At 35.9% G+C, this 27,908-nt stretch overlaps 1 protein-coding gene across 1 annotated transcript; it reads right to left on the minus strand.

Moving 5' to 3' along the window:
• Window positions 1–133: 133 nt before the first annotated feature.
• On the minus strand, window positions 134–27,906 carry Cul2 (cullin 2). The gene is made up of 17 exons (XM_090118631.1): window positions 27,750–27,906; window positions 25,527–25,609; window positions 24,240–24,364; window positions 17,967–18,062; window positions 16,040–16,133; window positions 15,493–15,567; window positions 13,501–13,668; window positions 12,308–12,455; window positions 11,531–11,700; window positions 10,515–10,655; window positions 9,674–9,781; window positions 9,156–9,398; window positions 8,114–8,278; window positions 5,361–5,570; window positions 4,665–4,947; window positions 3,212–3,318; window positions 134–2,715 (listed from the first exon to the last, which is right to left on the minus strand). The coding sequence occupies exons 2-17, from the start codon at window positions 25,587–25,589 to the stop codon at window positions 2,554–2,556; spliced, it is 2,358 nt and encodes a 785-aa protein (XP_089974757.1). The 5' UTR covers window positions 25,590–25,609; window positions 27,750–27,906; the 3' UTR covers window positions 134–2,553.
• Window positions 27,907–27,908: the final 2 nt, after the last annotated feature.

Raw genomic sequence — 27,908 nt, forward strand, 5'->3', positions numbered from 1 at the left:
ATTTTGATACTTCAATTAAAAATGATATGAGTTCAAGGGACATGCATTAATTTTGTATTATGTAATAGGTTTTTTGTAAACATAAATATATTCAAATATAATAAGGATATAGGTAAGAAATAAAACAACAATAAACGGCATCCGTACAATATTTATTAACTAATTTATTTATAAATTATTATAACGACCGCTCGGGGATGGAGGATACACTTTGAGGATAGGAGGGTGATCCTAATTTGTATCTAGGAGATATCCTAAAGTTGTGCTATTATAGCCTTAATAAAAAATATTCCCTTGTATTCATCGTGCTTAATTAAGCTCAAGTATCATTGCTTTTATTAATTTTCTATACGTAGATTATATTTATATTAATGCTTATACAGGGTGTCCCACTATTGGTATACTAAGCGCGAAGGTACTTGTAGTTTTGCATACATTGATCACGTAAAAAATACTTAAACAACAAAATGACGTCAAAATTTTTTTGCTAAATTTTTCCTGAAAATCCATGTTTTCTTCTCTATCTTCGCGGAGCCGGCATATACCGCTTCTCTAATGTGACTGTGAGCATTTTGTCTATGAAAACATAATCTTAAACGATAGCTCACGTGCTGGTGGCAAAGTTGGGCGGGTTGCTTGTTATGGTTGTACACATAAGAGTTTAAAGAATTCATTTATTTGAAAAAAAAAGGCGTCTAAAATTTTATAAGTATTTTTTACGTACCCAGCGTATGCAAAACTATAACCTCCTTTGAGCTTAGTATACCAGCAGTGGGACACCCTGTACAAAAAATTAAGGCATTCAAAATTAGCTATTTCTATGCACCTAAGGCTGTTTTGCCATAGCCCGGCCAGTAGTCATATCTTAGGCTCGTATTAATAAACCGATCTCAGAATTGAGTATGCTCTTACGCAAAAATTTGAACAGCTACGCTATAAACAAAACTTGAGCTGTCACTTAAGTGAAGTCCCGTGTCCCCGTAGTAGGGTAAGAGGCAGATGCATTATGCATACATCTGTTTCACTGATCGATTTTCTTTAGGGAAAAGTAGGTGATCAGCCTTCTGTATCATACCAGACCGAGACATTTTTTTTTCTTCATCTCCACCGGGAATCCAACCCAGGACCTCTCGGATCTACGCTCACGCGTGCATCTATCAGGGGCCTTGAGCGTGGGCACCGAAATTCCGTAACGAAAAAAACTTCACGCTTCCCCCCCCCCCATGGGGACGGGCGCGGAGGTGTGGCTTGAAGGCATAGCATGCAATAGCTTTACCGCGGCAGTCCCCGAGTGCCACACGTCTTTTTTTGATATGTATTTATTAATCAGCAATGATTTCAAGGTGCTGAACTGAACTTGGGAGTGTATCAACTGATTTCGTACTTGAACGCGAGTATGTGTTCGATTTATTAATATGGGCCTATGCACCTAAGGCTGTTTTGCCATAACCCGGTCATTACTTAGAAATTAATTGTAAAGCGAATTTAAACAGCTTTAAATCCGTTAAAATATTACTCCTACACTAGATGATATTCATGTTCACTACATTGAGGCAGTTATCGTAGTCAATATTCAATAAAAAATTGTGTTTTATAATAATTTAGACATATTTTGTGATTCCTCTCATTCTAACTCATACCATTATTTAATAATTTTCTTTTAAATTCTTATTAATATACAATTTTTGGCGTTACTTAAACTGTTAGTATATAAATTAAATGATTTTATAAGTAAAACTTTGATTATATTATTTTGAAGTGAAACTTCTTTAAGCGCGTTGAGAGTAAAATTTCAAAGTCGTGTCATTGCAAAACCGTCACGTTAGTATCTTTGAATCTTGCCAAAGAAGTTTCACTTCTGACACGTGTGCTTGGCACACACGCAGTTTTTTTATAAGCATAACAGAATCTTGTAAAAATGAAAACCGCTTAATTGTGATTTAACTATATTTCTGGTATTTTTTTATATTTTACAAAAGTTACAAAATACTTATACACTAAATACTAACTCCATCCTGAAACCAATCATCCTATCCTCGAATACATCACTCCATCTTCAATATTTTTCTATCCTTTTCCAGTAAATATTTATTTAATTATTATTACAATCATTTTAATAGCAATTTGGAGTTAAAAGTTCAACTTATTCGAGTAAAAACAAGTCATAATAAATTTTGAGTGAAACTTCTATGAGAGTAAAATTTCAAGGAAAATTTCAAAAAGCACGGCGACGATTTTGGTATCTTAGAATCTCGCAACAAGTTTCACTTTTGACACTCGATCTTTTATATTTAATAGACGATATATTTTATAAATTTAAAATCATATATTACACGTTTCTTAAAATAAATAAACCCATCGCTTTTCTACATAATTTGCATTTTTAGAACTAAAATCGGGTTAAACAATCCCTCTACTATCATTAAACAATCCTCATCCTACATCCTGATTGCATCGTTCCATCCCCGATCCCATCATTCCATCCTCCTATCCTCATCCTTGCATCTTTCCATCCCCGATCCCATCCTCCCATCCTCATCCTCAATTCAACTTCTACGCGAGGTAAGAGTAAGTATCCAAGTTTCCAGGCGCCCTTTCCAAGTACTGTTTATCAATTAGGGCTTCGATACATTTCTTTATCATGGCGACTGAAGGGGCGAAGGACCCTCGGGCTTGAGACACGACTTCCTGTATGAGTTCCGTGTGGCGGAGTACCTGTTTAAAAAAAACATACATTTATAGAAATAAAACTGAGTTATGAAATGAGAGAAAGTTTTATCTTTTTAAAGTTAATAAATAAAAGAAGTTGGAATTGAGTAAAAATGACGAATCAGTTCAAATGTTTGAGTTTAAGCTGAAGAGTTTGTTTGAACGCGCTAATCTCAGGAACTACTGGTCCGATTTGAAAAATTCTTTCAGTGTTAGATAGCCCATTTATCGAGGAAGGCTACATATAATCACGTTACGACCAACAGGAGCGGAGCCGCGCGGATGAAACCGGGAAGCACAGCTAGTATATCATAAAATGTTATTTTTAAGCTATTGCATAGCTTCTATCGCGGGCCTTGAGCGCGGGGACCAAATTCCGTAACGAAAAACCTCACGCTCCCCACGGGGACGGGCACGGAGGTGTGGCTTGAAGGCATAGCATGCAATAGCTTTACCGCGGCAGTCCCCGAGTGTTTTAACAATAATTCTTTTAAATAAATACCTTTCTCTGCTTCATAATACGCACTACGGCTGCTTGTAAATACATTTTCCTGTCGTCGTCGCAGTGAGTCGACTCGCTCGAACCACTCGCGCCAGTGCCCGTGCCACCTGGATGAATGAATGAATAATTTGAATAAATTAATGAATGAATAATTTGAATAAATTAATGAATAACAGTTGAATGTTTATAAAAACTTAATTGTTATATTGGCTACATGTTTATAATATAATATTTTTATTATTATTAAATAGGATATAAAATATACTAATTGCCTAAAAGTATATGTCACAACTTACACGAATATTTTCTAGGAAGGAATCATCGTTCATGATTTTGATATTATGTTGTACTCTGTTCTACCCTCAACTTAGATCATTAAGTAATGGATAACACTCGCAGGCGTTTCCCCTTTTGCCGAGGTATAAGATTATTCGAATCGAAAAATCTTATGCTTTCATAAAAACTACTTGCGTAATCGATTACAAACACTCTGCGTATTCGTAAAACATCGAAAGGACGTCTGCGAGTGCTCCGCTAAAAATGCCGTTTTGCACTGTCAAGTCTTGCAGAAGCAATTCAACCATGTCAAATATTAAAAAAGATGGAATAACCTTTAATTTGTGTATATTTTTTTATTTTTTAACGTACATTTCTAATTAAATGCAATTTCTAATAATCGTCGATGTATCGTTTAGCGATATGATCAAGACAAATAATCGAGTCATGTTTCGAGAGAGAAAGAGACGAGACTATCATGGAAAGAAAATATACAAATTTAATCTTTATCTACTAAGAGATAAAGTTGAATTTAAAACGCGATAATGAACCGCATTCCTTACGAGACTATCTTTTAAAGAAATAAAAATTTAATCTTTATGATATAAGTTATAAAGTTGAATTTAGAACGCGATATTGAACCACACTCCCCACGAGACAACTTGGAATGAAATTCAAATTTAATCTTTATGAACTTAGGGATAGAGTTGAATTTAAAAACTCGTCGCTTAAAAGGTCGTAAATTTTTACGACTTTCGTGACACAAATTATTTTTGTGAATGTGTGATTGTGTTTCAATAGTGTGAGTTACCCTCCCCGCACCAAAATCAGCAGAAAGTTTAGTTAGATTATATTTTTTAATTTATTTTTTTAATTTATATTTGCCAGCGTACTCCATCCATTACTTAATGATCTAAGACCCTCAATAAATAAACAATAAGAAATAAATAAAAAATTATTGAGCTTAATATTAAATTTTACTCAACCGTTTTCAAGCAAATTCGATTAATTTGCACATTCACAAGTTAAACACACATATAAGCTAACATACACTTTTAAAACAGAAAAAATAGGATCACGAACTAAACTAAAAAAAAATTGCCTCGCAAAACTAACCTGAAAAAAATCTAATTTATATGCAAATCTAAATTAAAACATAAAAAATATAACAACCAACCTTGTGCAGGCGGCGCGGCAGCACACGTCAATCTAATCTTCGTGCGTTTACAACTGAACGTTAGATTCAACACAAGCTCCTCAGTTTCACTTATTTCACTAACTTCGCTGTTCGCTTCGGTGTTCGCTTCGCTCGCTTCGCTCGTATTTCGCGAGGATATCAGTCCAGCTTCGATTAGAGGCCGTACATGTCGAGTCCAAGCTTCGTCGCTTAGTTGTAAGGCTTCGCGTGCTTCGCGAGCTTTTAGTGTGTCGGTAGTTTCGAACATTAGCAGGAGTGCGCACTGTTGAAATTAATTTTTGTTATATTAATTATTATAGTTATTAAACCAAACACATTTTTATCACCGAAAATTGCTCTAAAGGTGTACGTGACCAAACCCCCCAAGAACACACTTTAGTAGTTCTAAAACTAACTTGGCCAACTGTTTTAGTGACCAAACCCCTCATAATACACAGTTAAATCACCGAAAATCGCTGTAAAAGTGACTTGGCTACCCTTTTGGTTACCGAACCCTGCCAAAAGTGTCCTAAACCTACTTGGCTACCAATTTAAGTGACCAAAATACATTTAAATCACCAAAAATCGCTCTAAAAATGACTTGGCCAAGTGTTTTAGTGACCAAACCCCCCAAGAACACACTTTAGTAGTTCTAAAACTAACTTGGCCAACTGTTTTAGCGACTTTAACACCCACCTGCGGCGTAGTAGCGTTGATATGATACAATCGTTGCGTATATCTCGTCCGCAGTTCACCCGTACACAAGTGATGTAACCAAGCCAACCGTCGTCCCGAGAACGAAGCGCGGTAGAACGTTTCGAACAAACGCGCGGGACGTTCGAGTTGGGGCGGTGGGGCCAAGGGGGCCATGGCCCCGCCAAGTGGCCAAGCGCCCGCTTGGAGCACCTAGAACAAAAAAAAACTTATAATTTTGTTATAAATTGTGTTGCCATGTTCCGAAAACTGTTTAAATGAGTCAATATTCGTTGCCATGTTCCCAAAACTGTGTAAATAAGTCAATATTCGTTGCCATGTTCCCGAAACTGTTTAAACTCAAACTCAAACTCAAACATTTATTTATTCAATTAGACTACTTTTAGTAGCACTTTCGAATCGTCATTACATAAGTATTTTTAACATTTACCACCGATTCGGAAAGCAGTATCTATGGAGAAGAACCGGCAAGAAACTCCATAGTTGCTCTTTTAAAATCATATTGTCAATATTACATAATCTGTAACTTAAATCTAACTACATAATATATCATAATATGCCAAAGAACTGTCCTGTGGTTCTTACGCGACAACCCTCCATGGATTTTCATCTTCCATATATTCCTTAATGCTATAATAGGCTCTCTGAACTAATATATTTTTTACATAAGTTTTAAATTTAGCACTACCAAACTCTTTAATATTAAGAGGAATTCTATTGTAAAAGCGTATACCTTGACCCATAAATGAATTTTTAACTTTAGCTAATCGGAAAAATGGCATTTCAATTCTATTTCTGTTCCTTGTGCCATAACAGTGTCTACCTCCTACTCTTGTGTGTACGTCGGCATTTTTGTGTACATGCAAAATATTATTAAATATATACTGTGATGGTACAGTAAGGATACCAGTATTCTTAAAGAGATCTCTTAGTGAGTCCCGAGCACGTAAATTATATATAGAGCGAATGGCTCTTTTCTGTAAGATAAATATAGTTTCTATATCTGCTGCCCTGCCCCATAGTAGAATTCCATAGGACATAATACTATGAAAGTAGCTGAAATAAACCAATCTAGCTGTATCTTCATCGGTGAGATGCCTTACCTTTCGGACTGCATATGCTGCTGAACTGAGCTTACCTGCAGCGGTGTTGACATGGGCTCCCCACTGTAGTTTCTCGTCCAATGTTAACCCAAGAAATACAGTCGATTCTGTAGGGTGTAATACCTCCCCGTTCAAGGTAATATTTCTGCTCAACTTTTTAACGTTAGGTAGTAAAAATTCAACACAAGTTGTTTTTTTGGCATTTAATAATAAATTATTAGCAGTAAACCAGTCGGATATGTGTAAAAGAGTACTGTTCACTTCGTCAACATTTGGGTCATGCCTATCCACATTGAATATTAATGAGGTATCATCTGCAAACAGAACTATTTCACACCTATCCTGTAAATAATAAGGTAGATCATTGATATATACCAAGAACAAGAAGGGTCCTAAAATAGATCCTTGTGGAACACCAATGTTAATTGACGCACCGCTAGAACGTTCTCCATTAACAACTACAGTTTGTATCCTATCATGCAGGTATGAGGCTATGAGGTTCTGAGCTTGTCCTTTAATCCCATAGTGATTAAGTTTACGCAATAATGTACAATGTTCAACGCAGTCAAATGCCTTGGAGAGGTCACAAAATATCCCCAAAGCATTTTTTGAGTTTTCCCATGCCTTATATATATGTGTTAGTAGTGCAACTCCAGCATCTGTGGTTGAGCGCCCCTTTGTGAAACCAAACTGTTTGGTGTGCAGCAAATTATTAGAAGCAAAGTGACTAGTCAATTGGTTTAATATTAACTTTTCGAATACCTTACTTAATGTTGGTAAAATCGAGATAGGTCTATAGTTGTTACAGTCTTCTTGATCGCCTTTCTTAAATAGAGGTATAACTTTAAATGAGTCAATATTCGTTGCCATGTTCCCAAAACTGTGTAAATAAGTCAATATTCATTGCCATGTTCCCGAAACTGTTTAAATGAGTCAATCTTTGTTGCCAAGTTAACTACCCTGTATAAATAACTTAATATCCATACTAATATTATAAATGCGAAAGTAACTCTGTCTGTCTGTCTGTTACTCAATCACGCCTTAACTACTTAACAAATTTGCAGGAAATTTGGTATAGAGATATTTTGATACCCGAGAAAGGACATAGGCTACTTTTTATCCCGGGAAATAGGATAGGTTTTATCCCGGAAATCCCACGGGAACTATACCTACGGGTTTTTCTTTGACTGCGCGGGCGAAGCTGCGGGTGGAAAGCTAGTTCCCAATATTTGCCATGTTCGCGAAACTTTTTACATAACTCATTATCGTTGCCAAGTTTACCCTGTTTAAATAAGTCAATATCTGTGCAAAGTTAACTATCCTGTTTAATATCCTGTTTAAAAAATCCTACAATTCGTAGCCAAGTTAACATTTCTTATCCAAGGTTTAAGATATATAAGAATACTAACTTACCGCCCGCGGCTTCGCCCGCTTTGTCTAAAACCTAATAAATTATATACCAAAACCTTCCTCTTGAATCACTTTATCTATTAAAAAAAACCGCATCAAAATCCGTTGCGTAGTTTTAAAGATTTAAGCGTACAAAGGGACATAGGGACAGAGAAAGCGACTTTGTTTTATACTATGTAGTGATGATACCGATTAACCGGTTTTTGAATCGACAAATATTACCTGTATAAAGAACCCGGTGTTCGTCGCCAAGTTGTTATCCCTCAAGTACTGTTGGAACTTGGCGTTCAAATCCGCTGAAACGGCAACGTCCGTGAACATTCTGTGCAATTTGTTCGTGAATTCGTAACCGCATGCCGCTTTCAGACGGTTTATCATCGCTTCTTCCTGTGAAATTAAATTTAATGAATTAATGAAAAATATACTTTAATAAGAAAGTGAAGTCCCATGTCCCCTAGTGGGGTAAGGGGCAGATGCATTATGCATCTGTTTCACTGATCGATTTTCTTTAGGGACAAGTAGGTGATCAGCCTTCTGCGTCCTGCCAGACCAAGACATCAATATACAAAAAACGATTTTTTTACAAAAAACGATATTTTCACAAAAAATCGAAAAATATACTTTTACTATATACAGGGTGTCCCACTATTGGTATACTAAGCGCGAAGGGCCTTGTAGTTATGCATACACTGATCACGTAAAAAATACTTAAACAACAAATTTATGTCAAAATTTTTTTGCTAAATTTTTCCTGAAAATCCATGTTTTCTTCTCTAGCTTCGCGCAGCCGGCATATACCGCTTCTCTAATGTGAGCATTTTGTCTATGAAAACATAATCTTAAACGATACCTGACATGCGGTGGCAAAGTTGGGCGGGTTCAGCGGCAGTCTGGAATTTTATTAGTATTTTTTACGTACTCAGCGTATGCAAAACTATAACCTCCTTTGAGCTTAGTATACCAACAGTGGGACACCCTGTATATAATATACTTTACCACATATTTACTGACCATTGAACCTACAAAAAGGCGATTTTTCACAACAAAAAAAAAAAGATGGTGGTGTAGCCTGTATGTATAGCCTGCGTTTTTGTAGTTTTTGACAAGAAACCGGTTTTCACTGCAACACCTCCCGCTACCCTTCCAGCTACTTTCCTACCTATTTACCGATCATTGTCGCAAAAAAAAACGATTTTTCACAAAAAATCGATATTTTCACAAAAAAACCGATTTTTTCAAAAAACCGATTTTTACCGATTCTCACCTGCTCCATACTCGCAGACAGCTGGTGTATCAGCCTACGTGCCAGCGCTCTTGCATAGTGCTTCTGGAACACGTCCTTATCGTCTATATATTTGAACACAACAATGGCGGCCGATAGTTTCTCGTCCGCGTCCCTCTCTGAGCCCTTGCGACGTAATAATGCGTCGCAGTATCGGGATAATAGTTCTGGGGCCCGGGCGCATGGTTCCCCTTCGGCACGGGAGTTTACTACTTCTGAACACGCCTGAAACAGACAAAAAAATATAGGGACATATTTAAATGTACATAATACGGTAGTTTTATAATTGACTAGCTTTCCACCAGCGGCATACATAAGTATTTACCTTCTCGATTTCGTGACTGTTTTAGATTTAGAAAATACTAAATATTTTCATTTATTTTTTGATAAAAATGTGAATGGCGCTTACGAATTTTAATTTTAAACACAAAATTTCATGAGAATCGGCCCAGCCGTTTTGGAGGAGTATGGTAACTAACGAATTTTATATATACGATTACCTTATCCAAAGCGCCGACGAACGCTTGCGCACCTCCAAACACTTCGGCGAACAATTTCTTATATTTACTGTGCAAAGACAGCATTGAATGCACAAAATGCGTGTGCGCCTGCGAAATAAAAAAAAATATTAATATATTTTTTAGTGAAACTTCTTTAGGCGCGTTGTGAGTAAAATTTCAAGGTCGCGTCATGGCAATACCGTCACGTCATGGGGTGAGGCGACGATTTTTGCACCTTTGAATCTAAAGAAGTTTCACTTCTGACACGTGTACTCGACACACATTGTATTCCTTATGTGTATATTATAAGTAACTTAAGTTATGTTCCGATGCTGGTAAAGCTAGTGCGTGTCTCTGGACCTGCGCGTACGCAGATTTTACGAGTTTTCTTCCCTTAAGCACACTTTAAGTGACTTTTAACTTAAGTTATACTTACATCGTCACTATATTCCGAATGGCAATACCGCCACGTCATGTATTAAGGCGACGATTTTGGTATCTTTGGATCTCACCAAAGAAGTTTTTTTTTCTTTATGTGTATAAGTAACTTAAGTTACAATTAAGTTATACTCACATCGTCCTTACTATGTTCCGAACCCAATAAAGCCAGGCCTTCTCTCGCGGCTTGCGCATGCGCAGCTTCTATGAGCGGTCATAATATAAGTGACTTTTAACTTAAGTCAGAGTTAAGTTATACTTACATCGTCCTTACTATATTCCAAAGCTAGTAAATTCATGTTTTCCATCGCGGCTTGCGCAGTTTCTATGAGTTTTTCATTGAAGTATACCTTAAGTGATCTAAGTTATTAAGTGATTTAAGTAACAATTAAGTTATACTCACATCATCCTTACTATGTTCCGAACCCAATAAAGCCAGGCCTTCTCTCGCGGCTTGCGCATGCGCAGCTTCTATGAGCGGTCTCAACGCATTCTGGCCGAGAGGCTTGAGCAAGGCATACATGCGTTTTAGGTCTTCGCGACGCTAAAATATAGGAAAAATATATTTAAATGACGTTCCTTTTGGTCGATATTATTCTATAAGATGAAAAAAAGAAATTAAAATAAATAAATATTATAAGACATTATTACACAAATCGACCTAGCCCCACAGTAAGCTCAATTAAGGCTTGTGTTGTGGGTACTAGGCGACGATAAATATTAAATATAATATTTAATAAATACATGTATAGATAACACCCAGACCCAAGAACAAATAATTGAGTTCATCACACAAATATTTGCCCTGACCGGAGATCGAACCCGGGACCGTCGGCTCAGTAGGCAGTTACTTTACCACTGCGCCAACCGCGTCGTCAAAAGCTTGAAAAATGTGAATAACTTTAATTCTATAGAAATAAATATTAATATTTCTGATAATATGTAAAATAGAATTGACGTGTAACATACAACTAGACTGACAATCGTTTAAAAACTGTCTGAAGCAAAACTGGCAGAGTTTTGAATTAAGCAGAGTTTTCTATTGAGCGATCCAATAGATATTGAACATTACTGCCAGGAAATAAGGTGTTAATTTCAATGAATGTTTCATACGATGCCGCTTAGATATTTTTTTGGCGGTCAATTATTGGGCGATTGTCAGTCTAGTTATTTTTAATACGTCAATGACATAAATATTGTCATTGACCCTGTTTGTGTACGACCACATAAGTATGCGACCTCACACGCTTGTTCGTAATGCACTCATCCCTAACTTGTCCCACATTGGCCTACGTTGGCCCAACATCGACCAACCCACATCACCATCCATCTTCACTAACGTCCTCCAACAGTTCCGTTCCCAATCAATCCCACACTTGCCCACATTTGCCGACATTGGCCCACATTGGCCCAACTCACCTCGCCAGCCATCGGCGAATCTTCACAAGCCTCTCTCAACAGTCTCTCCACTTCAGCATGTAAAGCCGGTAAATGTGCGGCGACACAAGCTTGTTCATAACAAGCTCGCACCGCTTCAGATGAAGATGAGTGTAAGTACTTATTGCCTAGTGCTATTTCGCGTTCCAGACCTGTACACGGACAAACATACATTATTTATTTAATGTAAAATGTAAAAACAATACCTTGGGTTACATTATTGCATTTTTGGTAAGGATCTCTAATTTTTTTGAAAATGCAATATAGTCTATGTTGCTCAGTGAAGATGCAGCTTTCTAATGGTGAAAGAATATTTGAAATCGATCCAGTAGTTTATGCGTGAAAACCATACATACATACATACATAAATATCAATTACAAACCTTTCCTCTTTATAATATTAGTATAAAAGTATAGAAGTATAGATAGTATAGACAACAAAACATAATTTACTGTGGTTCAATTTAGAAAAGGATCGACGCATCGCCATATTGTGACGTCATCACGTTGACGTTCCTATTCTTTCATGGATTGCATTGTATTTATTACTTTTTATTCAAAGCTTAAACTAGAACATTTATTCAACTAGACTTCGTTTAGAAGCGCTTTTGAATCGTCAAAATACAGAAAAATAATAATTAACCATTTATTACACAATGATATCAAGAAATTCATAATTTAAATTTTTGTCCGTCAAAAAAATTTTTTTTTACTGCTTGACAAAATTTGATGAGATTTTCACTTGAAGTTGATACTCACCATCAAGCACATACTTCATGAAGTGGGAAACATCGCCAGAGTTGAGCAATTCCGCGGCACGGCGCGAGTGATGAGCCGCGGCCGCTGACAGAAACGGTTCTACTACGAGCTGCTGGTAGAGCGAGAGGGGGGTACGCACGCGGAACGACTGAAAGAGATAGACTATGTTGTAGTAGTGACACCTCTTATGGAAGTATGAGGTCCTAGTACTTTGAGTGGCCCTTTATTAAAAAAAATGTGTGCGTGTACTAGTGTACACACGTAAGAAGTGAAACTTCTGTATGACCTTATTTTTTAAAAAATAATTTACTTTATGCAACTTTACAGAAATACGTCGAATCACGCGTGGTAGGGATAAGAAAAAGATGGCGCGTAACGGAAAAATGTCACGCGTAACGAAAAAATGTTACACTAATAAAAATAATAATAATAAAATGGTCTTTATTTGTTTCTCACAACATTAGAAAGGTTACAAAAACTTATTAATACTACACAATGTACAGTAGAAGATAAATTTTTTTCCAACCCCGATAAAGAAGTTTCACTTCAAAAAAATGTGTGCGTGTACTAGTATACACACGTAAGAAGTGAAACTTGTTTATGACGTTATTTTTCAAAAAATAATTTACTATATGCAACTATACAGAAATACGTCAATCACGCGTGGTAGGGATAAGGAAAAGATGGCGCCTATCGATAACGGAAAAATGTCACGCGTAACGAAAAAAGTTACACTAAATTTTTTTCCAACCCCGATAAAGAAGTTTACCTTCAATAGTCGTAATTTTTTCGCATCTTTCGTATTTTTTTATGGTAGGGTTTTAAGTCAAAGCTCTCAAATATGTCTTTATTAGAATTTTACGTCAATTTTAACGAGATAACGTTTTTAAAATCGTTTTAGTCGGGTGACATGTTCAGAAACTTGTGTCACACCAAAACCTCACGAGCGCGATCGCAGGTATAACGAGAGAGAGACGGACCGATCTCCCGTTTCATCTCGAGCGCTGCCACCAATAAGACGTTATCACGTAAACATCTCGATCGTAAACCTACTTTACAAACAACCAATTTTTTGATGGATTATAGTGTATCTTTCGCATTTTTTTTGCAATCTTTTGTGAGAAATAGTGTCTTTGCTGTGTTTTCGTATTTTATGTAATTTTTTTCGCAATTTTTTGTCACTTTACACGTACCTGCACATCCACAGTGCTCAACACAGCCGTGCGCAGGGTCCGCGCGTCCGTCGGTTCCGGGTTCGAGTCCCGCGCTGCACTCAATGCACCAACGATGCGTGACGTCAGAGCGTCAGCAAGCGGGCGGACGAGCGCACGCTCCCATATTACTAGACCGAGCTCGCCTACCTACGAAACAACGATAAAATAAGAAAAAAAACATAAAAATCATTATATGCTTAAGAAAAATAACTTGTTACTAGTCGAGTTGGACAAAAAATAAAAAAAAAATGAGAAAAGATCGATATCAATAAACATGAAAATTTTACAGAATAAACGAGTTACTAGAGTAAAAATAATTCTGTAAAGTAATTGTGTAAAAGTGTCGATCCACATATTATTTTAAATTGTATGAAAACAGAAAAACACATAGTCAATTTGTAGAAAAAAGAATCACATTATTTTATCGATAAAACCAAGGAATGAAAAAAATGACAATTGTTGTTTTATTTGTGAACAAATGTACTTAATACTACTGACGAATTATTTTAAAATTGATCGAGTAATTCTGTACTCAAATAATAAAAGAACAAAATCACATCTTTTCCCTTTTTAATTACTTCTACTACAACAAATAATTATTATTAACTAGCGGTCCGCCCCGGCTTCGCCCGTGGTACATATTTACGTTTTCTCTACATAAAAACCATCCTCGTACTTCAAGGAATATAATAAAAAAAAGAATTATCGAAATCACCGCTAAAAAGACCCCATTTGTCGTAGAACCTCGGTTTAAGAGTACTCCCCTTAGTATATCGCCGAAAATCGGAATCCTCGGAGTTGAAATCTCGAGTGACGTTCAATTCCGCAGTCATTTGGAAGCGAAGGCTAAATTAGCCTCGAAAAAGCTTGGTGTGCTCAGTAGATCGAGACAGTACTTCAAGCCGGCCCACCGACTTCAGCTGTACAAGGCTCAGGTGCGACCGCATATGGAGTACTGTTCTCATCTCTGGGCCGGAGCTCCACAGTACCAACTCCTTCCTCTTGACCGCATCCAACGTCGAGCAGCTCGAATTGTCGATGACCGTAGGCTTTCCGATAGGCTCGATCCTCTGTCAGTGCGAAGAGACGTTGCGTCTCTCTGTATACTGTACAGAATCTACTATGGGGAGTGCTCTGAGGAATTGTTCCATCTACTACCAGCCGCACAGTTCCACCACCGGACCACACGCCGTAAAAATCTGTTCCATCCGCACCATCTGGATGGTTGGCGCTCCACCACTGTCCGCTTCACCCGCAACTTCCTTCCGCGTACGGTGAAACTGTGGAACAATTTGCCACCTGCGGTGTTTCCGAACAACTACGACATTGGGGCCTTCAAGAAAAGAGCTTATTTGTCCATAAAAGGCCGGCAAAGCACCTGCAACACTTCTAGTGTTGCAAGTGTTTATGGGCGGTGGTGACCACTTACCATCAGGTGGCCCACCTGCCCCTTTGCTTGCTCTGACATAAAAAAAAAAAAAAAAAAAAAAAATCGGTTCAGCTGTTCTCGAGTTATGCGCTTACCAACACATTTTGCGATTCATTTTTATATACAGGGTGTCCCACTGTTGGTATACTAAGCCCAAAGGAGGTTATAGATTTGCATACGCTAAGTACGTAAAAAATACTTAAAAAATTCCAGACGCATTTTTTTTTCAAGTAGATGAATTCTTAAAACTCTATGTGTACACCCATAACAAGCAACCCGCCCAACTTTGTCACCAGCACATGAGCTATCGTTTAATATTATGTTTTCATAGACAAAATGCTCACATTAGAGAAGCGGTATATGCCGGCTGCGCGAAGCTAGAGAAGAAAACATGGATTTTCAGGAAAAATTTAGAAAAAAATTTTCGCGTTTAAGTATTTTTTACGTGATCAGTGTATGAAAAACTACAAGTCTCTTCGCGCTTAGTATACCAATAGTGTGACACCCTGTATAAGAAGATTGTATAGCAAATTATTAATTACCTCCAACTGTCTCGAATCATGTTCTGGACAACTGACTGTAGCCGCAGATCCGTAAATTATTTCTGCATCCGATACCTGAAATAATAAATAAATAAATAAATAAATATTAAAGGACATTATTACACAAATTAATAATAAATAAAATATAAATTAAATATTTTATTATCAAATATAACATTTATATGTAGCTAGCTTACCGCCCGCGGCTTCGCCCGCTTTGTCTAAAACCTAATAAATTATATGCTAAAACCTTCCTCTTGAATCAACTCTATCTATTAAAAAAACGCATCAAAATCCGTTGCGTAGTTTTAAAGATTTAAGATAGGGACAGAGAAAGCGACTTTGTTTTATACTATGTAGTGATTCATCAAAAATATTAAATAATATTTAATATGTTTTATGTTTCATTGCCAAAATTATTCATCAAAATCATCTGAAAAACACATATTTGATTATTTTTTTTTTAATATTTCAAAAACCCACCTGGAATGTTTTAAAACATTACCCTTTTTATCAAAGTCGGTTAAACACATATAAAAACACTAACCTTCTGCCTTTTAACGTGTTGTAGGTTAAGATATGAATATAGGCTATTTAGATATGCTACGCCTTGACTGTATTCCTTCCACGCGGCGACATATCTGAAAATACGAAAAAAATAATTATAAAATACTAGAGGTCCGCCCCGGCTTCGCCCATGGTACATATTTCGCAATAAAAGGTAGCCTATGTTCTTTCTCAGGGTCTAAAGATTGTCTGTGCCAAATTTCATCAAAATCGGTTGAGAGGTTTAAGCGGGAAAGCGTAACAGACAGACAGAGTTACTTTCGCATTTATAATGTTAGTAGGGATAAAAATTTTGAAATTAGACTGAATTCGCTTGATTCAATAGACATTAAAATAATAAGTAAAGTTTAAAAAATCTGAAAACCATAATTAAAAGACAGTTCTTTGGCATATCTATACTAATACTAGCGGTCCGCCCCGGCTTCGCCCGTGGTACATATTTACGTTTTCTCTACATAAAAACCATCCTCGTACTTCAAGAAATATAATAAAAAAAGAATTATCGAAATCGGTTCAGCCGTTCTCGAGTTATGCGCTTACCAACACATTTTGCGATTCATTTTTATATATAAGACTAGCGGTCCGCCCCGGCTTCGCCCGTGGTACATAATATTTACGTTTTCTCTACATAAGAACCATCCTTGTACTTCAAGGAATATAATAAAAAAAGAATTATCGAAATCGGTTCAGCCGTTCTCGAGTTATGCGCTTACCAACACATTTTGCGATTCATTTTTATATATAAGACTTGCGGTCCGCCCCGGCTTCGCCCGTGGTACATATTTACGTTTTCTCTACATAAGAACCATCCTCGTGCTTCAAGGAATATAATAAAAAAAGAATTATCGAAATCGGTTCAGCCGTTCTCAAGTTATGCGCTTACCAACACATTTTGGGATTCATTTTTATATTATAAGATATATAAGATTATAAGATTATAAAGCTGAAGAGTTTGTTTGTTTGTTTGAACGCGCTAATCTCAGGAACTACTGATCCAATTTGAAAAATTCTTTCGGTGTTAGATAGCCCATTTATCGAGGAAGGCTATAGGCTATATATCATCACGCTAAGACCAACAAGAGCGGAGTACTGCGGGTAAAACCGCAGGAGACAGCTAGTTATGATATATGCAGTCACATATTTTGTAAAATCAAACTGTAATACTGACATGATTCATAGTTTAAATCATCGAGTTTCTTGCCGGTTCTTCTCCATAGATACTGCTTTCCGAATCGGTGGTAAATGTTAAAAATATGTAATGACGATTCAAAAGTGCTTTTATAAGAAGTCTAATTGAATAAATAAATGTTTGTGAAACTTCTTTATCGGGGTTGGACAAAAATTTAGTGTAACATTTTTGCGTTACGCCGTACGCGTGACATTTTTGCGTTACGCCGTACGCGTGACATTTTTGCGTTACGCCATACTCGTGACATTTTTAAGGTCATAAAGAAGTTTCACTTCTTACGGGTGTACTCTAGTACACGCATACATTATTTTTGTTTAAATATTTGCACACCCAGATAGTGAGTAGAATGAATTAGCACTATAAAATTGTAATAACAACACATATATTTGTTTTGTAACTAGGTTTCCGCCCGCGGCTTCGCCCGCGCAGTCAAAGAAAAACCCGCATACTTCCCGTTCCCGTGGGATTTCCGGGATAAAAAGTGTTCTTTCTCAGGTATCAAAATATCTCCATACCAAATTTCATGAAAATCGGTTCAGTAGTTTAGGCGTGATTGAGTAACAGACGGACAGACAGAGTTACTTTCGCATTTATAATATTAGTATGGATTATCTGTGCCAAATTTCATCAAAATCGGTCCAGTAGTTGCGTGAAAACCATACATACATAATTACAAACCTTTCCTCTTTATAATATTAGTATAGATAAAACAACATACCTGGTAAGTAGACCGTCATTATAATCGCTGCTTTCCAAAGGCGATGTACCCTTTACCCTCTCGAGAAGACCAGACACATGTTCTTCGAGGAATTTTCTGAAAATAAATGTAGGATTTATAAGAATACTAGCTTTCCGCCCGCGGCTTCGCCCGCGTTTTCAACGAAAAACCCGCATAGTTCCCGTTCCCGTGGGAAATCCGGGATAAAACCTATCCTATGTGTTAATCCAAGTTACCCTCTATATGTGTGCTTAATTTCATTGTAATCGGTTCAGTAGTTTTTACGTGAAAGAGTAACAAACATCCATACAAACTTTCGCCTTTATAATATATGATCAAACGAACTTCAGAGTGAAGTTCGATCATTATTATATGAATCGCTTCATTCGAAGATATTATTTACTATGTAGTTCCCTTTTTCAATGCTAGCAACCACGCACGCCTTTAGATTTTTTTTTTTTTTTTTATATTGAGGGTATTACGACCTGACAAGTATTTGCTCGCTTTGAACGATATTCATTATTTTTAGAGTCTAATCTTACAAAACTTTGGGTTAGGGTGTGGTGGGTGTTAATATCTTCGAATGAAGCGATTCATATAATAATGATCGAACTTCACTCTGAAGTTCGTTTGATCATATATTATATTTCATCGCTTCATTCTTCAGATATTATTTACTATGTAGATGTTAAGAGATAAAAGTTTTGTAAGAACCATTTTGGGTGCAAGTTTAGAATAAAACGTAAACATCAATATTATTAATTTTGTATTATAAATTAACGAAAATATAATTAAATACTATTTCTGTAAAATCGATTATGCAAATTCGTTCTCATTAAATACATTAAGTTTATGCAAAGGTTTTGGAATGTTTTGTCCAACCAGCAGTTTTACGTATATTATACACCACTAGCAGAGGCAGCAGAAGTTGAAGCGTGTCTTGTGCTATGTGAATTAAATATTGAAATGTTGACACTACTTTTCGATAACACATTTTTGATCCAACAACTTATTGTTGGATCTTGATTGGCAGGTTTATTCGGTTTTGTAAAAGTAAGTAATAATCTATTTTCCTCATCCTTCCTAAAATGTTTTGTGACATAGATATAATCAGACAGTGCAGTAGCGGGGCAAATACTTATATTTTGTTTGAAATATGGAAGTTTAAGAAAAGGTTGATCTCTACCTGGAGCTGAAGTTTTTACGAGGTCTGTAATGAAAAATTTAGCAGGCAGTGATGCCTGAGAAATAAATATTATTAATATTTATAAGAGATAACGTCTGCACTCGCTGTGCTGTACACAGCGCTAATAAAATTACTAATTTTTTATTCAATTGTTCCAATTTTACGTTTCTATTAGGAAACCAGCTTAAGATATGGTTCAAAACTAATTGTGGGTCCCAAGAATAATTGTATTTAGGCATTCATCTGACCCGATATTATTTCCTAATATTAAAGATAGGCAGACGTGTGAGTTTAAAGTACCATACGAAACCCCTTTGTTAAACTCTTCTGTTATAAATGATATGACAGCCGCTACTGTACTCTCAAAATTGGAAAAATTCCAATTTAGACAAAACTGCCACCATAATTGATATGTTACGTTATAATATTGCTTCTTAGTGTTACTCGAAAGCGATGCCAACATTAGTTAGATAGCTTCCCATGGGATGTATCTCCGTAGGAAGGCTTCACGGAGAGCCTCGCTGCAGCCAGCGTTAGATGTGAGTGCAGTGGGCGCTGGACTGGGATGAGAATGCGTTAGATTCGTACCTATCTGTTTTCAAATATATAATTTTTGATGATATTTGCTCTCTGACGAGAGGGAACCATGGCTGCGAAGGCCACCACGGAGAAACTTGTATCCCACACGCTTCGTATCGACTTCGATATCGATTCAACTATTTTTTGTAAACATCTCAAAATAAAAGTAAATGGGGAAATGCGTAAAAATTTATATTATTCTAATTTATGGTGAATGCGTCGACACATGACGCATCAGGGTCGAGATGCCACGACACTTACTTTCTGCATTTAGTATTGTACCTAATGCTCTTCCAAATTTTTTGATATGTTTCATTGCACAAACTCCATTCGATATCCGGATTTATTCTTCTTGGCTGTGTCAGTGTCGACGTTATTTTTACTATTAATACCTATAAGACGCGAACCACCATATGTTTCGATGCTCGCATCATTGCCACAGTTACTTTGTTAGTTTGTTAAGGTGGAGAAATTGTATGCCACCCATTTTATTTATGTTACTAACTGCAGTTTTGTTATCAATTCGTAATAATATTGCACAATTAGAATAGGTGTTTGCGAATGTTTATAAATTTAAAAATGCAGCTCTAAATAATTTATGAGATAGATTTTTTCACATTCTTTCCATGAACCATGCACTCGTTTATTACTTATTGCAAAAAGACCCCAACCTGTCCTTGAGACATTTGAAAAAATACCTAATGTAAATTTTGGAGATTTCATAAAATTTGTTTTATATATTATGTTGTGACCACCAATTTAATTGTTATGTTGATTTAAAAATAAAGACACTAACGACACGAATTCTCGGATTGTGCAAATAGGTAATTTTGAAAATTTATTAATTAAAATATGTGCAATGCTATTACGTTTATCATCAGGCAAAGAAAGTTAGGTTACATGAATCATATATAACCCCAAGGAATTTACATTTTTGACTTGGAACCAATGAAGTTTTTTCAATAGTGATTACCAAGCCTAGACAAGATAATAGTTTTATTGTCTCTTTTAAATTATTTAGGCATTCAGTATAATTTTTACCTGTACATAAAATATCGTCGAGGTAAATGACAGACTTAGAACCTCGGCTTAAGAATGCTTCCTTCATTAATATACCTAGTAAACACTCTTAGCGCAATAGAAAGACCATAGGGCATAGCTTTAAACTCTTTAAGTTATGCTATTACCTTTGTTATTTATGAAAAATTTGTGAAATACCGGCTCAATTGGCATTAAAAGGTAAGCTTCTTTAAGGTCTATTGTAGCCCATGAAACATTTTCGGGAATAAGTTTCGACGCCGTCCTATGATCTTCCATTTTTAAAGTGACATTTTTAATATAAATTTATTAAGATTAAGTATGAATTTTTTACCGCCGTTTGATTTATGTGCTAAAAATATATTTGGGATATATTTGCCCTTTACTGGGTTACAAACATGAATATCTCCCAAGTCTATAAGGTTATTTATTGCCACAGGCATGTCAGCTTTATATTGCCCCGACCAAAATTAAGTACGCACTGAATTTTGAAAAACTTCATTAAAAAATGGTAAATCCACACCGTCTTTAACCCATTTAAGAACGGTTGTATTATTAGTAATTTTACGCCAACAATCGTAAAATAACGTAACTAAATCTTTATTGTTATTTTGGTGCACAATCTTAGCTCGAGCTGGTCATCTTTGGCTACGAAGAGGGGATTGGTCTTTGTATGTCCCTCTTGTAACCTCCTCGCCCCCCCCTGTTTGACTGAAAGCGAGAAGGTGTCTGCCAGTTTCCCTGGAAACTATTGCGAGATGTGTGTGCTGTATGAGCATGTGAACTATAAGGTTTTGGTGTAATAACCTTCGAAGCTTATATTTTATCCGATACATTGTCTCCAAACAATGTATTATCCCTTTCAGAATGATCGACAACTTGCAAAAAAGTTTTGTCTAAACAAGGCCTAGTAAACTTTTTTCTTGATTCCGTTTGTCGATGATGGAGGTCCGAGAATATGCGACATATACACTTATAAACTTATTGGCCTCCATCTTATATTTCTTACTACGAACTAAGAACTTGTTCTTACTACGTAAATAGGGGATTATTATTAACGCCTGTTATAACGTCCCCCAATTATTGCCAATGCAAATTAACCATTTTCTTATCCCAGAATTTACCGGATTCAGGGATCTGCAGCCTGAATCTCCGAAATTTACGTAGGAGCCTGGAGTAATACGCAATTTTCGGGAATCTAATAAGTTTTTAGAAAACTTTCTTAAGGATCGGCAACCATATTTTGGCGAGACTTTCGTGAATTTTTTCACCATATTCTGGAATCACATCATTAGCCTCGCCCAATGCTGCTAAGATATCAGGTTCTAAGTCGACAGGCTCCGATTGAGGGGCCGTGGTATCAACCGTTACTGGTTCATTTGCTTGAAGCGCAGCTGAATCCGTCGTAATGTACATAATTCCCGGCAAAGAATTTGTCGGTGGACCGTTTCTAGGATATCTGGATCCGGTAACAAAAAATTTTGTTATCGAGGGTACTTATAAAATTATGATTTAGGGTTATTTTATTTTTTAACATAAGTTGATATTCAACTAACAAACCATCGTGCTATTATCTCGAATAGCCTCCTGGTAAGCTGGTAATTATTAAACAAGTAATTACTAATTATATATGTACCAATAAAGATTTATAATTTTCCAATAAAAATACCATTGTGATATCATCGCGGATATCCTCCCGGCTTTTATTTTTATTTTTTATTCTATTAAAAATTTTCGATTTTAACCTTCGTGATGCTATCTCGAACATCCTCCCGGTATAAATATGTATATCAATACATTAATGATATTTAAGTATGTACTCGAAAGTAAAAAATTACATAACCTTTGTGATGCCATCGCGGACATCCTCCCGGCATAAATTGAATAATATGTAAATATTATTTCACTTCTAGAAGTCATGAACTATTAAATTACCTTTGTGATGCTATCTCGAACATCCTCCCGGTATAAATATGTATTTCAATACATTAATAATACTTAAGTATGTACTCTAAAGTAAAAATTTACATAACCTTTGTGATGCCATCGCGGACATCCTCCCGGCATAAATTGAATAATATGTAAATATTATTTCACTTCTAGAAGTCATGAACTATTAAATTACCTTTGTGATGCTATCTCGAACATCCTCCCGGTATAAATATGTATTTCAATACATTAATAATACTTAAGTATGTACTCTAAAGTAAAAAATTACATAACCTTTGTGATGCCATCGCGGACATCCTCCCGGCATAAAGTAATATGTAAATACATATTATTTCACTTCTAGAAATCATGAGCTATTAAATTGCCTTTGTGATGCCATCTCGGACAACCTCCCGGTATAAACGAAAAATATTTGAATATTTTTCAACGCTTTAATTTCGTAAGTTACAAGAAACTTTCATTCGTCGTATTACAGATCGAAATAAAGACACTTTAAAACTCCAAAGTAAGTACTTACTTGTGTCGTCTTCGGATTCCGAAGATGATATTATAGGTTTTATGTTTCTTTAACTTCCTAATCTTCATACTATAATCAATTTTCTCCTTCGAATTTCTCTTCAACATGACGAAACTTGCACTTATTTGAGACGTCCGTATGTTGCGGCGCACGAAAAAGGAATGAATATCGTTCAAAGCGAGCAAATACTTGTCAGGTCGTAATACCCTCAATATAAAAAAAAAAAAAAAATCTAAAGGCGTGCGTGGTTGCTAGCATTGAAAAAGGGAACTACATAGTAAATAATATCTGAAGAATGAAGCGATGAAATATAATATTAGTAGGATGATGATAGGAGATTGTTTTCTTAATTTCTTATACCTTAATAAACATACTATTTATGATAATATGAATCGATTGTTAACTTCTTATACATTTAACGAAGAAACGGCGTTAGGTGAAAAAAAATGGTAGTTTGTAAAGTAGGTTTACGATCGAGATGTTTACGTGATAACATAATGCAGTGGCAGCGCTCGAGATGAGACGGGAGATCGGTCCGTCTCTCTCTCGTTATACCTGCGATCGCGCTCGTGAGGTTTTGGTGTGACACAAGTTTCTGAACATGTCACCCGAATAAAACGATTTTTAAAACGTTATCACGTTAAAAACAAATTGCTAAAAAATATTAACTGTCATAAAAATACTAAAAAACACTTGTAAAACATTTGGAAATGTTTTCGTAGTTTTCATACATAGAATAATATTTTTTTTCGGAGGCAGTTTCGTTTCGTAGTACATATAAAATTTCATACATTTACAATGTTTGTCAATTTATAACATTGTTAAATTTATGAGGGTAGTTCTTTTTTTTTTATTGGTCATCGATAATTCCCGGTTTTAATCACCGCCCCAACGATTTTCAGCCAAATCAGTTAAGCCCTTCTTGACTAATAAATAGTGTAACTAACATGACTTTCTTTTATAAAAATGTATAGATAAGCTTATTTTTTTATAATTTCCTCACCTAGTCTCGTCATACAGTTTATCAGCCAACGGTTCGGGGTGCGCCACACAAAGCGCGTAAACGTCGGAGAAACGCGTGTTCCAAACCGCGCGTTCGACCGCCTGCAGTGCTACCACGCCTGCCACCTGTAAGTTACCAAAAACTTTATTTGACAAATTTTTATTTATTTTCTAGCTGTGCTCCGCGGTTTTACCCGCAGTTTCTTGCCGGTTCTTCTACATACTGATACTGCTTTCCGAATCGGTGGTAAATGTTAAAAATATGTATTGACGTTTCAAAAGTGCTTCTCGAAGAAGTCTAATTGAATAAATAAATGTTTGAGTCTGAGTTTGAGTTTAGTGCTGCGCTCCTGTTGGTCTTAGCGTGATGATATTATTATATAGCCTATAGCCTTCCTCGATAAATGGGCTATCTAACACCGAAAGAATTTTTCAAATCGGACCATCAGTTCCTGAGATTAGTGCGTTCAAACAAATCAATTTTTCAGCTTTATAATATTAGTATAGATTTGTCTATGCATAATGCATAATTACCTAGAATATTATATGTATTTAGATTGACCAAGTTTTCTAACAATAGATATGTATAAGATAGGTGGAAATAGGTCATACATCGAAATGCATTACATTTTAATTTGATAGTCTAAATTGTTGTCTATCACAAGCAATAATAATGTTATATTAATACTTAATACATACTATTATTATTAATAGGTTGTTAGCTATTTTGATTTGATTCTTGAAGGGTTGAAAAAAAATATTTTTATCTATACTAATATAAGCTGATGAGTTTGTTTGTTTGAACATGCTTATCTTGGGAACTACTGGTCCGATTTGAAAAATTCTTTCAGTGTTAGATAGCCCATTTATCGAGGAAGGCTATAGGCTATATATCATAACGCTAAGACCAACAGGAGCGGAGCCACGCGGGTGAAACCGCGCGGCACAGCTGCAAATACAAACTCATTCAAGTTTTGTCTCTTCTGTACTTGCTATTGTATGCTGTATTACATATTATACACATATTTATTTTTCTTTCTGTTCAATAAAAAAATTGGTAGTTAGTCTGTAAAGGCGGTTTACTGACAATAGTTGAACGTGACAACGTCCGATTATGCTTCTTTGTCGCTCGTTCCGCACTCTCGCTCGCACTTCAAGCATGGAACGCCTCAGAGCGAGGTAACGCCGCATGAGTCATGTTTTTTCGTGCGAGCACCCGGCTCTATCGAATTATAAGACGTTGTCACGTCAAAGAATGTTATGGAATAAAAACAGAATTGAAACTTACAGTTTCCTTCAGCTTGGCCCAGGTCTCCTGGAAGTTAACATAGCGTGGCTTCAGTGACATCATTGGATGTCCTATTCATGTACCTGGAAACATTATTATAATAGAATTCTTTATAAATAGTTAATTGATTTAATTTATTTGATACTAGTCGTTGAGCCCTGCAGTTTGACAGACTTTGCTTCACTCCTATTAGAGTGATGATGCCTACATGATACTATACTATGCCTTTAACCCTCCTTGATAAACAGGCTACCTAACAGTGAAAGAATTTTTCAAATCGGTCCCGTAGTTCCTGAGATTAGCATGTTCAAACAATAAATAACAATAAAATTGTTACACAATATTTTGTTTATGTTAAGTGAAATAATTGTATATTAAACTAGCAGTCCACCCTGGCTTCGCCTGTGGTGCATGTTTACGTTTTCTCTCCATAAGAACCATCCTTGTACTTCAAGGAATATTATAAAAAAAGAATTAATGAAATCCGTTCAGCCATTCTTGAAGTTTGCACTTACCAACACATTCAGGCAATTCATTTTTATTAGGTATCACAAACATAGTATAAAACAAAGTCGCTTTCTCTGTCCCTATGTCCCTTTGTATGATTAAATCTTTAAAACTACGCAACGGATTTTGATGCGGTTTTTTTAAATATATAGAGTAATTCAAGAGGTAGGTTTTAGTACCTATATAATTTATTAGGTTTTAGACAAAGCGGGCGAAGCCGCGGGCGCAAAGCTAGTATAGAATAACTCACACATGTTGCTAATACATACCTATGTGATTTGTTTTTTTTTTACGAAAACTAAATTGTAGTCTGTCTCAGGAATAATGTGTGCTGGAGAATATTTTTCAATAACAGTTGAGCACTTTTAAGGTCAATACACCACAAACATACAACCTACTTTCTATGAATAATAATTAGTGTTGTGGTAAATATAAAAATATACAGAAATATTTTATTAGATTCCTTAGCTATAGAAAAAATTCAGGTCAAGTAGATTGATCATATATTTGACTAAGAAGTCTATGTATCAAATGAATCTAGTTCAAAACCTGTCGAAAATTATAATATTTATTTAGGTATACTACTTTTGTGGGTTACATAGTTTTACATTTTTGATTTTTCATTTATTACTTTTAAACTTAAGAGAAAGTTGCGCATAATAAATGAACATCATTATTTCGGCGTATATATTCCTTTGTTAGTTAAAATTATTCTAATCTTTGTAATCGCTAAATAAAAACAAAGGGTTGGCTTTAGTTAACTGCCGCACGAATTTGTTGGAAATATTTATATTTTTAGATAGCTAGGTAATGTAAGATTGTAATTCCAAAATATTATCGTTAGGAAACTTGTAGTTTTTTAGTTATTAATTTTTAAAGTTAATAATTTTTTGTGCGAAAAAAGTGCATTTATCCGTTTTGTTGTGCAAAAAAGCGGAAAAGCGGACCAAGACGTTCCATTTCACTGTACTGTGACTTTACGCTGCGGCCGGCGAGTGCCAAAAGCGATTTTAGGGCGATTCCTACTCAAACAAAAAAAAATCTACGTAGGTAGGTTAAAAAACTATTAAACTTTTATTTTTAATATCCAAATAGGTAGCGAGGAGCGAAGCGACGAGCGTGTTAGGTTTACTCTTGAACTGCCGCACGAGCCGAGCGAGCGAAGCGAGCGTGCCGCGGCAGCGGCCGGCGAGTGCCAGAAGCGACTTTAGGGCGATTCCCACTCAAATAAAAAAAACTACGTAGGTTTTCACAACTTGTTTGTATTTTATTTATGTATCGTAAAATTTTTGTTACACCAATTCCATACATTTTGAGGTTAGAATAGGAAAATTGATTTTTCTCCAAAACTATTGGTTTCCTAACTTTCCCCTTTTGGTGGGAGGGTCCCCCCCTCCTCCCCCCCATCCCGCACCCACAAAAAACCTATAATACGTGCGGCAGTTCTCTAAAGAAACCCCAAAACAAACCCTTTCAGAATACCTATTGGAAAAATTACGTTCGCGCATATAACCTTAAATTTTTGAATAAAATGTAATTTACTGTTGTCAGCCGAATCAAATTTGTTATTTCAACAATTTAACGGGAACGGTATTCGGATATATTACGGGTGATCTCCAAATAATTGGCAAAGTGACAACGACGTTGTACAAATTACTCAGCAAAAAATACGCCATAAACGTAAAAATCGCCAATAAGATTTGTGATTTCACTTACCTATTGTTATTTACGAATAAGATCTCCTTCGATTTGTACAAAATTATATTCTATTATCTCATAAACAATCACTAGCGCACTAAAATAAAATCATCAATTCGTAATCCGTAAATGTTTGATTGCAGGCGAATCTGTTTGACATTTGCTTTTTTAATTGAC

This window comes from Colias eurytheme, chromosome 30 (assembly GCF_061535395.1).
Source record: "Colias eurytheme isolate Ceu_HAF_F1 chromosome 30, ilColEury1 Martin Lab GWU primary, whole genome shotgun sequence".
Lineage (NCBI taxonomy): Eukaryota > Metazoa > Arthropoda > Insecta > Lepidoptera > Pieridae > Colias > Colias eurytheme.